General features: G+C 35.2%; 1 protein-coding gene across 1 annotated transcript in view; it reads left to right on the forward strand.

Annotated features, from left to right (window-relative positions):
- The first annotated feature begins 706 nt into the window (after window positions 1–706).
- LOC144447038 (ran-binding protein 9-like) overlaps window positions 707–13,756 on the forward strand; it is a 37,216-nt gene continuing 24,166 nt past the window's right edge. The window contains exon 1 of the mRNA XM_078136909.1: window positions 707–902. Within this exon, the coding sequence (XP_077993035.1) occupies window positions 707–902 (196 nt within the window). The remainder of the gene's footprint in view (window positions 903–13,756) is intronic.

The raw sequence follows: 13,756 nt of genomic DNA on the forward strand, positions 1-13,756 counted from the left end.
AAAAGACAATTTCAAACTCATTCTTCCAATCTGTGTGCATCTGATATGAGAAGTAATCAATACCACAGAGACCGTATGGAAAACAACGGAAACCATAACTACCTGAACTAGACACTCACATTATAAAAAAATATATATAATAAATAAAATAAAAAATCTACCTACCCCATCTCTTCTAAAATTGAGCGTAATCGGAACGACACATTATTTTAGACCTATTAAACAAATTTGTTTTATTCAAATAACTGGAGCAAGTATATACGAAAAGTTGAAAATGTTGAGTTGTCCCATACTGACTAGCATCATCATGATCATGGTTTTATTCATGCCTTTGTTTTGATTTCATAAACGCACATATTATATACAGATAAAAAATAAATGCAATTTTGTGTCATTTTCTTGGTTTGTTTTAAGGTTCGGAGAAATATTTAACTGTATTAATTGTACGTGGTCTACTAAACTGTGCCAACTATAGCCCATTTACATTTGTAGCACCGTATTCGAAATTTTGTGATAAAGATTTATTGTTTTATTTTATGTATTTATATCTATAAATTATATTTATATTTTAAGTGAAAAATCCAAGAATATTTAGTAAATTTCTGTTGTATTTAAAATTTGAGCATCTTACGTTTGCAGGAACGCAAATCGCGTGAATGACTAAGTAGAGAATCTTTTGTGTACAGCAGAAATTAATAGATTCAAGATGGCGGAGAACGGTGATAGTATTGGTACCGGAGAAGGCAGCAAAAACAACGGAAATTCTACACCAGTAGACCCTCTAAAACTCCTCTATCCAGCCGTAAATGAAGACGAGACACCATTACCAAGATCATGGAGTCCGAAAGATAAATACAACTTTATAGGATTGTCCCAAAACAACTTGAGAGTTCACTACAAAGGTAGGAAATTTTATCGTATTTCAGTTTGCTTGACCATTGACGTAGAACTTCATTCTATTTATGTATTATGTTACATCAGCTACGTCTGGAAAAACATCATAAAATCATGTTTCTACTTTTAGATATTCGTCTTGGGATCGACAAATGCTAAAAATCTAGTCTAAAAGGAGAAGCTATATTAGTCATAGCACCAATCAATGGTAAACCGTCGTAGTGTGACTCTCTGAGTCATTCTCAGTTTGTTTTTATTTTAGTCAGATTATATGTACACATACAACAACAGCGGTGCTTTGTTAGGTTTGGCCTCGAAAGTACTAGCGGAAACAAGATAATGTGTATAAGAATAAGAGATTATGAACTTGGATTTATTGTAGATTTTATAAATGCAGATTTCCTGCGAGTGTGGTGATCTCTAGATAAAAAAAATATAGCATTGGAATGTAGTGTTAGTTATGTGTCCTGTTTATACTGTGACTTGTGTTGAGTTTTGGGAAGGTTCTTGTGTTGCTAGTAAAATGAATATAGACTGTCACGCAATCAAACAATGGCAGGAGTGTCCTTGACTGCCCCATGAAGTGATAGAATTGTTCACTGGTGAATGTGTCACCTTGAATAAATAAAATCTTTATGATCAAACTACAGGTTAAATCCTAAGTGACACCCAGGGCAACAACAAGCATATCATAATAAACATGAAAATAACAATACAATTATTTTGTAAAGTTACCTGTAAATAACAGTGTCAAGTTATTCAACAAAGGAACCAGTTATCGTGATTGAAATCAATTAATCAATCATTAATGATTAAGTATATGAAAAGTCAAGTGTACACGCATAGACACACTCACACTCATATCTATGCATGCACACACACACACACACACACACACACATATACATATACGTGTGCACGCACACTGTTCTCATAGAGCCATTCTTGCATATGATACATTGGTGTGTGTCTGAAATAAAGTTATGGAGTGATTTGGTAAATTTGGTACAGAAGAAGCTGTACACTGGGGCAAGGTATTGTTGAAACTAAACAAAGTTCAATAGTTTCTCATCTCTTGAAACAATTACATCATCATTATTTTGGCAAGAGTTCAAGTGGTGCGAAGCTCCTTACTTTGTTTACTTTCCATGATATCCTGCCCCAGTGTACCTTCTGAGCTAGATTTGCCAATTCTATTTCATAGAGGCCACACAATGCAGTGTTGGTAGAAATGATGTTTGTTCTGTTTTGTAAGCATAAGAAATGCAGGTGAGATGAAATCACCATCAATTGTGTTCCCATATAGAGTATGGCTTTATACACACACACACACACACACACACACACACACACACACACACACACACACACACACACACGCACAAACACACACATACTCATACACGCTACATATATGCATACATACATACATACATGTACATCCATACATACATACATACATACATACATACATACATACATACATACAATTTACATACATAAAGAATACATACATACAAATACATGCGCACATACATAAATGTACACAGACACAAACACAGACAGAGCAGACACACACAGACACAGACAGACATACACATACAAACAGATACACATACACACACACACACACACACACACACACACACACACACACACATACACACTCTGCTTTGCACTTGGCCCCCCTGACTAGTCACTAAGTCAGATTTAGATGTTGACACAGCAAAAGCCAGTGCCTGTATGGATTGCAATCTCAAAATTAACATTAGCATGAATAAAAAAGTAGAACAATTTCTTAAATTTAAGTCAGAGTTGTAATTTGATTATAAATACAGGCTACTTTGGGTCCCATTTATCGGTATACACAGAAAGTTGTTGAAAATATTAATCGATAGAACTGCTGTCTTTTAACATGACCCCAACCTATATAATCTTATGCATTCATTAACCCACAGTCCCTTCTGTTTGTGGAGGAAAGTATGTCATAGGAAATATCCAACAGAACTGCGATTGAAAGGATGTATTATACAAATCAATAGGTAGTGTTTATCAAGCTCGGTTCGGTCAAGGTTGAATTGGGACAAGGACAAGATTGGCCTTTTAACAAAAACTGACTGGATGTCTGCTAAAGTGTATCATGTACATGTATGTGTGGCAGTGTTTGCAACAATTTTATACCAAGTGATAGGTTTGCTCAAGTGGGATTTTTCTATTTTCTTTCCAATGAACTACAATTTAGTTCAGTCTGAGGTGAGATAGCCATAGACTGACGTAACTTTGTTAATTTGTCTGTCATTAGAGTTCTTTGTTTTAAATTTTATTATCTCTGTCACATTTACATGATATACATATATAGCTGTAGTTTGAAAGTGTGTCTGTCAGTAGAAGTAATCTGGTATATTAATGTACAAATGTATCTATGATGTATGTGATACTTTAATGTGTATGTCTCTATTGCAGTCTGTCTGTACATGTAGCGTTTTAGCTCCAGTTTTCTTTTCATTTTGCCAGTCTATAGTGACTTGTGTATTTATTTGTAGTACCAGTAGTACTGTAATATATGGGTCATGCTGTAGATACTCTAACAATACGTATGTCTGTCTGTAGCTATAGAATCCCACTTGTCATTATTTTACCAGTCTGTCACTACTTGAAGAAGCGCTGCCAGTTTTTCTATGCCCCCTTCAGTCAAGCAACAATGCTATCAAGCACCAGTTTTGTCATATCCGCAACATGTAATCATAGCTAAGTCTGGCTTTAACCATAGACCCTCCACCCTGGGTGGAGGGTCTATGCTTTAACTTACTATCATTACCTGTTCAATCAACATGTCTGGCTCCATGAGGGAACTGAATAGTTTTGTCACAGCTTAAAAACACAAATGAAACTGGATGGTCTCAACTAATCTCAATTAATTTTCAACAAAGTCTGACTAGCTTTCTCACCCTGTTAACAGAGCATTGGCAGATCATCACAACAATATTAGTACATGTAGGCAAGGTTGGCCTGATGGACAGACAGCTTTATTACTATTAGCATTCATCCACAAGTTACAAATTTATGTAAATAGTTATCATGGCTTGAGACAGCTGCTGCATGTACATGTACATTAACCAAACTTGTATGACTATTATTATACATTATACATGTAACCTTACCTAGGAGTCAGAAATGTTCTGTTATGTATCAGTTTTATGTCAAGTGTGTTGTATATCCTCTCCAGGGTCAGCCTGGAATCCATGCTCCCTCTAAGACATGGCATGTCCGTTATAAAACAAAACAGCATGGAATCCAGGCAACCTGTGTGTAACTAGAGTAAATGTAACTGGTTTCGTTCGGTTAGTCTACATAGTACATATGTCTTTTATAAATGTCTACTAACATAGGCTCTCAGCTTTAGATTCGTTTGACGGTTTGATAAAAAACTGTCATTCATTTATATAATACAGATGGAAGGTTAGATGTGAGGTATATGTACATGTATGATTTTTACATGTCTAAGTACATTTTTGTACCATTGAATGTGTAGATGGAAACATGTTATTACTCACTATCTCAGTACATATAATATGTGCTATGTGTAGTTCAGCGTTCTTTCTGAACAAAATAACAAGGGTGTCAAGCCCCCTTGTAATTTCTGAGAGCTCTCTCGATGAAATGAAAATCATAGTCCAAACCACTCCATCATGTGCAAAATTGGTATCAAAATGACCACCAGACTGAAGAGTCACCCAATTCTCATATCCAACTGGCAAGTACATGTACTTTAATAGTAGAGCGATGTTTCTTTTCTGTCAACTCCCTTATAAAAAAATTCTCTGGAGGTCACTAGAGTTCATGTGTTACTTTATAGGATTGACTTACTGATTAGAATTAGATTGTTCAATTGACATTGGACAGGAAATAATGAAATTACAACAATAAAACACTGGAGGGGATTTGTTGAGAATTGCACTGAATTACATGGTAATTTTAAATATAGCCTCTGTTTTCACTTTGTTGGTCATTATCACCACAATCTATAGCTATAGATGAATGGATGAATGAATGAATGACATTTATTTTACCAGATAACAAAATAAGCTACAGTTTCAAAGAAATGTATGATACCAATATACAAAATGAATACAAAAGAAATACACAATTGTTATCTTATGTGGACCATGGAAATAGTCTTATCCATGGCCAGTACAATTTTCTACATTTCAAATTGATAATGGACGCAATGAACTTTCAGAAGAAAAATAAAACAAAAGTACCCTCACGCCATACACACACACACACACACACACACATACACACACACACACACACACACAGAGAGACACACACACATACACAGACACACACACAGTGACACACACACATACACACACACACACACACACACACACACACATGCACCCAAAGAACTTTGGTACATCTTTGTATTCCCTGTGATGTTATTCCTTCTGTAGGAACAACACTGCCCAGATATTCCTGCGAACAATTTCCTTAGTCTGTGTCATGTTATCAACTCATGGTTTAGAAGCCTGATACGGCTGAATAACATAATGTATCTTGCAGTCTAAGTTTTGCTGTTCTTGGTTTTTGAGAAAGACGGAAAGATGTACCTGTAGTTTAGTTGTTTGAAGGGGTTTTCTGTATTTCTTATGGACATCAAAATAGGTTTGGGAAGTTTTTTCATTCAAAAACTGCACTGGAAATATCCATACAGCCTTGCTATTTCCCTGTAATGGAGGACCATAGAGTTGAGAGTGGAATGGATGGGTTGGCAGAGGGAGTGGATTGGTGGGATTATAACATTAATAATCAGAAATATTGTTAGGTTAGTTATTATCACTTTCACACAATTGTAGATATTTGTTCAATGAACTTGAATTCCTACGGTGTGAAAAAGAGCTTTTAAAATGTTGTATCTATTTCGACCACTAGCGTATTGGAATTTACCTGAAAACATTATTTATTCCCCAAATAACTGTAATATAAAAGGTTAATGTGATTTTACTTATGTAACTAATATGTAAAGATCTGTCCACATTACAAAATCTAATCTGGATCTGATTCGATTTACCTGTCCATACTTGTGGTTATTTTGTATTGAATGTGACTGATTCAGATCGAAGCCTACCCAGGTGCTCTGGATGGTGGTTTCGATTCAAATCAAAGTAATTTGAATCAGATCGCGATCTAACATATACATCTTATGTGTGACTCACCACATGATATAAAGAGATGTGGTAATGTATATCAATATGTACATCAACGTTTGTGTTATTGTACATGGAAATTGCTTGTATTCTTATTTACATAACAAATGGAACATATGTAAATAATTTGTTTTCACGAAGTAATTGGGTATGGGGCACATGTTGTATTGATGTACGCAGTAGTATTATGACTCATAAAAATGTAACATATGAAGGGAAAAAATGATTCATTCAAATGTACAACATGTTCACAGTATGGTTGTTAGCTGAAAAAATTACCCATGAAAGAGCAGTTTTGTCTCAATTTTTGAAAGATTTAATAATTTCATATTTCTTTGATGCTAATATCAGGAGAATATCACGATATTAATGGTAAAATTACAAGATGGTGATATATATTTGATATATTGTATGAAATCCTTAGTGTGTTTTACACATCATCTCAAAACTAAAAGTAATGTTATTAGTTTCAAGTTAAAAGTAACATCATCATAAAATCTCCAATCTATAACCCACAGACTCTGTATTTATATATTTTTCTGAAAACCAGGAAGCACAACAAGGAAGTAAAAATAGAACAAAAATTTGCATGAATTAAAACACAATAATAAAAGTGTGAAAATGAAGCTAGAGACTGGTTTGTTGTAAAATATAAAATATAAAACTCAAATTAGTTTATTTAGGATTTGTTGTGGTGGTGATAAGACACAGCTTACAGGTATTTTGGAGTAATGACAACATATGTCTATCAGATTATATTGACATCTTTGACTTTTAGCTTGTGTTTGTGATACCATGGTAGTACTAGTTGTATGTGTTTGAGGATTTCTAAACTTCTAGCTACATTTATACACAAGTTCTCTTCGGACAAATCACTTGTCCTTCTTCAGTGTCTAACTGGATCTGATAGAATGATCCAACTTTACTGGAGGTGTTGAGTCACCAGAGGTGTGAAAAGGTTAGCTTCAATATATGTAAATTCGGGTGTGAAAGTACTTGTCAGTTATGTACCTGTCCATCTTCTGTGATGATGTCACTGTAGATAGGGGGAATTCCATTTTTCCTACACTGGTGACTTATTGTTGACTTTGATCTATATGGCCTGCAGTAGGCTTCATTTATCTTGCTGTATAACTGCTTGGTGTCATGGAAAGTACAAAATATTACATGTAATAAAGGTCAAATGAGCATCATAGTTTGTTTATTAAAGTGTCCTATGTGGACTTATCAAATGATAATACAACAGTTCAGTATAGTATACAAATAAAGAACCACATCCAGCCCTCTGGCTTATAAGACAACAAGTATACAGAATTAAATAAATATCATCACATGTCTCAATTGTAGATGGTGTGTTTCCTGAGATTGAAATCCTTGTGTAGAAACTTTGTATATAGTAATAATCTATCTAGTGTTCTCCCCAGTCTCGTTGGGTGATGGTCAGTAATTGATATTCATATTGATAATATTCATGAAGTTAAAAGTAATGTTTATGAGATGTCAAGTGTAGGTCGGCATTTAAATGCATAGATTTCTGTACATGTGAACAACAGCACTGAGGATGAAGAGTTTGTTATCAGTTAGACATTGTTCACCTGCAGTTTCTTATCACATTAACTCAAGAAGTATGAGTTTTAAGCACACTTGTTGTTAGCTGAAAATGATGACAGTGGCTTAGTGGTGATAACAGTACCATACAAAATACCATGGCAATGTGTCAAAGATTGAAAGAAACATGGTGCTCATTTTTAGAATCTTTAGTTTATCAAATATTGTATCATTATAACATATAGAATGCCATGTGTTTCCTGTATGAGTAAATGGATATCTGAAATAGACTGGTTCACTGTGTATATGAATTGTATGACTCAGTAACATTTGGCCTATCGTATGTATGTGTGACAGGTTTACATGTACATGTACATCTCAGTCCTGTACATGTCATTGATATGGGGTCATTAGGTTGCATAATAATGATGCCAAATTTGCATAATTGAGATGAAAACAAATTTGTATCTCAGTAAGGGTTATACTACAGAATTTATAATTCATTCTTTTGATCCATCGTATTACATGCATTTAAATGTGACCACTTTGATAAAGACAAGTTGCGCGAGCTATTACAGGCTTACATCTTGTATGTGGCATATATAATGTATTGCTTGTATGTATGTATGTATGTATGTATGTATGTATGCAGGGTTCTCCACAATTTTGAAAAATACAGGGGCGCCCTAATTTGCATATTTATTTGCATATCATTAGCATATTTCCAGATCATAATATTAGGAAGTGAAAAAAGTTTCCAAAATCAAAAACTCCTATTTTATTCATTCAGCAAACTAAAATGTACTGAAATGTATTGTAATCACCAATTTCCAAACCTTTCACATAATTCACAATGTAAAAATTTCAGGAAGGAGGTTGACAGTTACACAAACGATGTTATAGTAATGTTGGCAAGCATGTTTTACACACAGGAGTGACAACACATGGCATTGTTGATGTACATGTATGCACCTCTAGGCTAGCTATCACTTAGTTTTGAGTTGTTGGTTTCACCTTGTAAATGTGCATGTCATTCATAAAAATTAATTGAAAACAATTCATTTTCCTTTATTTCTCTAAAATTTGATATCCTTTTAATTTTCATGAATGGAAAATGATTTTTCATCCAAATTTGCCGGAAATACGTACATTTTTAATGTGACGAATTTGGGCCAAGAATAACCGAATACGTTCAGTGCAAATGTACAGTAACAAACATGGCTGCCACATCGGAGCTACCTCGTGGTACTACGATCGCGATTCACATCCAAACGTGATCATTTAGGACATAAATTTTACCATGGAACCGTACCGGAGTAGTTATTTCTAAAGAACATGTATAAATTTTAGGATTTTGTTCGTATTTATCGATACAATACGAAAATTGCCGTGACATCGTATGCGTACTGTATTACGTATACGGGAAGGCTTGGAAATTACCGGCTTGATATACCCGGCCATAGAAACTACCAACGTACCGTCTTCTACGTTACGACGGTACTACATTTACTGTTTTTGTTTCGGCTACCATTGTTATAATCAAGGCGATAAATAAGTTCATAAATGATGATAGACGCAGTGTCGCTGTTCACTTCCTTCATTAACGGCATTGAATAGAATCTCTTGAAGACGTTCACACCAAAACAAAGGGGCGCTGAACGCAAACAGAGGGGCGGTTCTGTAAACAGAGGGGCGGTCCATGAAAACAGAGGGGCGGTGCGCCCCTCAAAAACCCCTCGTGGAGAACACTGGTATGTATGTATGTATGTATGTATGTATGTAGCAACAGCGAGTACCAGAGGCACGATCAACTGTTGTTCCTTGCTGCACCCTCACACGATATAAGTAAGAAAATTTGTACTGTAGAATGTTCGACATTGGGGTCATAGTTCACAAAGCTTGTCAATCAAATCAACATGGCGCGCCAGAGTCACCAAGCGAGATGCATTGGAGAAACTTGGATACTCACACTTGAAAGACTTTCAGAGAAGAAAAATTATATGTATGATAACAGGCCATGATTCGGGGCCATTTGAGCTCCTTCGACTCGCATCTAGCTAGTACATTTACGAGGTCAAATTTGCATTGCAGTGTACGTATACATTGTATATACGTTGAATGTTGAGTGACCTTACATTGAACTGTATGCAAATCATACGATAGAGTAAAGACTAATTCTATGACGTCACATCATGAATAAGTAATAGAAAGGGAGATCCTATAGATGCTATAACAGTCGCTTGTGCCTTTGGCACTCGCATGTCCTATCAGTACGCATTAGTATTCAGTGCTACGGAGCGAGGCGACAACTTTGTTTTAGATGAAATGTAGCAAAAAAGGCATGAAGGACTGTTGACAGTCTAGTATACCTCCTGTTACAATTACTTCCACTCTCTCATATAGTCAAAGTCATTGCTGTAGCACAAAAATCTGTGCTACCCATGACAACATTCATTTAAACATGGCGTTATCGCGTCCCCATGTGATTTTAGTTTCAGACTGGAGGTGGCGTTTGATTACGTACTAAATTCATGCGATAGTCAAAACAGCTGTACTAATTGAATATTATTATTAATGCGCAATGTCGGAAGGAAATAACCAATTACTACTGCCTTGTCAATTTGTGATGGATTACTACTCATATGCACCATTTACCCTTCACCCAGCATGGGGTTTAGTCAGCTTAATGGTTAAATCTTCTACTTTGACTATACGAGAGACTGGATGTAATTGTAACTTGTATCATATATGAACTAGACTAGTATATGAATGATAACAATAGTTTCAGTGAAGGCAGCCTAATGCACCTAAACTTGAGTGAGTACTTCCTCATTGACTGCAAAAATATAACTTGTGTACATAGAGTAAATGATCTCTTAAATGGCCTAAGTACAGGTTCAACTTTACTTTACACAAATATATCATCTTTATTTGAAAATTGAGAACCCAACCTTTCTACAAATATAGTGTTTTGGTTACATTTGTATAATATACAACAATATTTATTTTGACTACTACTAGTCTCAAAGTAATTGATGGAATGTGATATGATAATTGTAAAAACTCTCAAAGAATTTAGTGTGTGCATAGATAAATATAAAGCTGTCCAACTGAGAAAATAACCATATTGCATTGTTGTGATTGATAAGGTTCACTGCTCACTCACAACATGTATTATTGTACATCTAAGTTTAGATGCTATTAGTACAGACAATTTGTTTCAAAACTGAGCATCTAGCCCCAGAGACTTGGCTATCTGGATCGACTTCTGGTACTGATGAGAGACATGTGCATACCAGATAGCATAGTCTCTGGGTTAGAGAGTGTACGGTACCCAAGTAACAACAATGTGATGTCCACAGGATTTACAAATTCACTTTTTTTTTTTTTTAGTTAATGGTTCATGTGGACCACCAGTTTTGATCATGTGGCCAATAACTAAAAGTTATGTAGTCACTATTACTAGCTTAGTTTATGTCAATATCCTGTTTATTTTGTCCTGGGGATTTCCTCTTTTTTTCTTTTCATTCACAACAGTATTTACATGTCCTTTCAACTATCTCTACTTATGTTCCAAGTAAATTTCCAGCAGCCAGGTTGAATCATCTTAAAAGTTAAAGGTAACATTTTGAGCGTGAAATAGTCCCAAGACTTAGCTATATCTGGCTTGATAATTCTGTTTGCCAGAGTATTTTGCCCAATAACGATGTCTAGCCAGATACTGACATATCCAACTCTCTCAGGGCCAATCATGAAGCAGGAATATGGAGAGTAAAACTTGCAGGTAAATGCATATCATGATGGTCACATTTCAATGTCATCAATTTAAAACCCCTATTGTTGATGTTTGAATCCTGTGGTCTATACTGGTATTTTATCAGTGAAGCCGTAACAATTACATATTGTCATTCTTTTGTTCGGTGTAAGCTCAGTGTAGCTCTACTAAACAGTTGATTTTCAGACCCCAATTTTAATCCTGATCTGGGATTTCATCATTTGTAAAATATATGGGCTATTTGTTTGAGTTAGCCTGTCTACATTGCTGATCTGTGTCTGCGATAGCTCTTGCCTACACCATGGTTGAAGTGAGAGGTATCATAGACACAGATCAGCAATTTAGACACAGGCTGGTTCGAATTATAAGTATGAGTACAAAATGACCTGAGACCTTGATGTATGTACTACAATATCAATAAAAGATATGTTACAACTGCAGACATCAGACCATGGACGAACAAAGTAAGCAAATGAATTGGATTAATAACACTTGGCACAGTATATATTACATTTCATCACTTGATAAGAACAACTGTATGGCCTCTTTATATAATAATTTACGTTCACAAGCAAATTAAAAGTTCCCCTGGTATTTCATGCACACATAAAGAGGCCATAAAACTGTTTTTACCAAACCTTGAAATGTAATACAAGCCTTTGCTGTTCCAACCTGCTGTGCTAAGTGTTATTAATAATTGAATTTATTTGTTTACTTTGCCTGTTCTCCAAGTCTGATGTTTGAAGCTGTAATATGGGAAGTTGTTTGGTGTAAATTACATCTAAGATGAATGGGGTTGTCTTGATTTCTTGATAAGTCCTAATTTAGAAAATCACTTCCATGTCCTGGATATGGTTTTTACATCAAGCACCTACGCATAATACTGTAATTGTGCATTGTGGGAAGGGGTGGCCATGGCATTATTTTGTCTGTGGGGTAGGGAGTTCCCCAGCATTCCATGCTTTACTTGAGAACAATTTACATATGATTATGAGCATGGCTTTTGATATGTAAATTTTGCCATGTTACATCACTAGTTTCTTCAAATGATGGGGTTTAGTGCTGGGAAGGATGAGTTAACCAAAGGTGTTTTCACAGAAATCTGAAGGAAATGTCCCCATCCTTATCTACTCTATGAGTCTATTTACCCAGCTTCATGTCTTGTTTTTGTGATTATGTGCACATACGATGCAAAGAACAAATGTACTGTTATGTATCTGTTATCCTGCCAGGTACCTCTTAAGAGCTACATGAAAGTCCATTATTGAGTTGGTTCAAAATTTTGTTTATTTATAGAATTCACACTCCAGAACTGATCCATAGTGCGTAAGTGACTGTCGTTTAGTCTAAGGCTGCATTTGCCCAATGATGTTTTCAAATAAAAATGCTAGTATTGTTTTCATTTTAATGCATTTTCATTTGTTTACAACAAACGTGTTTGACCGTTTACACAGAAATGCCGAAAGTCACAACAATTCAAAAACGATGTTGTTGCACATGCACACACGTAACGACACAGTTTAAGTACATCATCAGTGGGGTCAAGCCTGAGGTCAAATTTGTGTGTTTTTGATTTGATACTTTTTCAGTCGTCTACATAACGCCGTTTTCGAATCTTTCTGATTTTGTCACTTTACACAAGCTCAGTTTTGTAAGCAAGCCACTTTCGACAGCATTTTCAAATTGTTATGTTGTTTTCAGGTGCATTTTGTAATTTCCTTGTAAATGGTAGATGCAAACACAACAAAATAGTTTCTCTTTCATTTGATAATATCATTGTTTACTAAATGGGGCCAAATACACGTAAGCAAACCTATTTACTTGAATTTGTACAGTATACTTTGTAGGGCAAGTGCATGCTAAACTTCTAGCATTACAAAAACATCATACATTCATTAGCTACTTAGTAATTTGATATAGTCAATGCATAGTCTACTGTCAGTGAACAGCCATAAAATGGAAGTTTACTGTGTTAGTTTCCATAGCAACAGTATTTAAGAGCTGGCATTATAATAAAACAAATCAGTCATTATATAAAATGATATTAAGAAGAAGAGAGTGGAGGTCACTGCTTCTACGTTCAACTAATGTATCGTGAAATTAGGTCCTATCAGTGTTAACATGAGTTCCTGCTTCATAATTTTGATAGCCGTTCTCAATTCTTGTATCTGCAGTACATTGTACTGCTTTGCCTGGAGGCCTTGTGAACCCTGGCTAGTTTTACAATACCTCCTTCTATTAAAAGTACAAGTAATTAATCCAGTTAATGAGAATGGGCCATGGAGAGGGTCATATACTGTGCTCTCAATTTTAAAAATAACAATTA

This window comes from Glandiceps talaboti, chromosome 16, assembly GCF_964340395.1.
Source record: "Glandiceps talaboti chromosome 16, keGlaTala1.1, whole genome shotgun sequence".
Classification (NCBI taxonomy): Eukaryota; Metazoa; Hemichordata; class Enteropneusta; family Spengelidae; genus Glandiceps; species Glandiceps talaboti.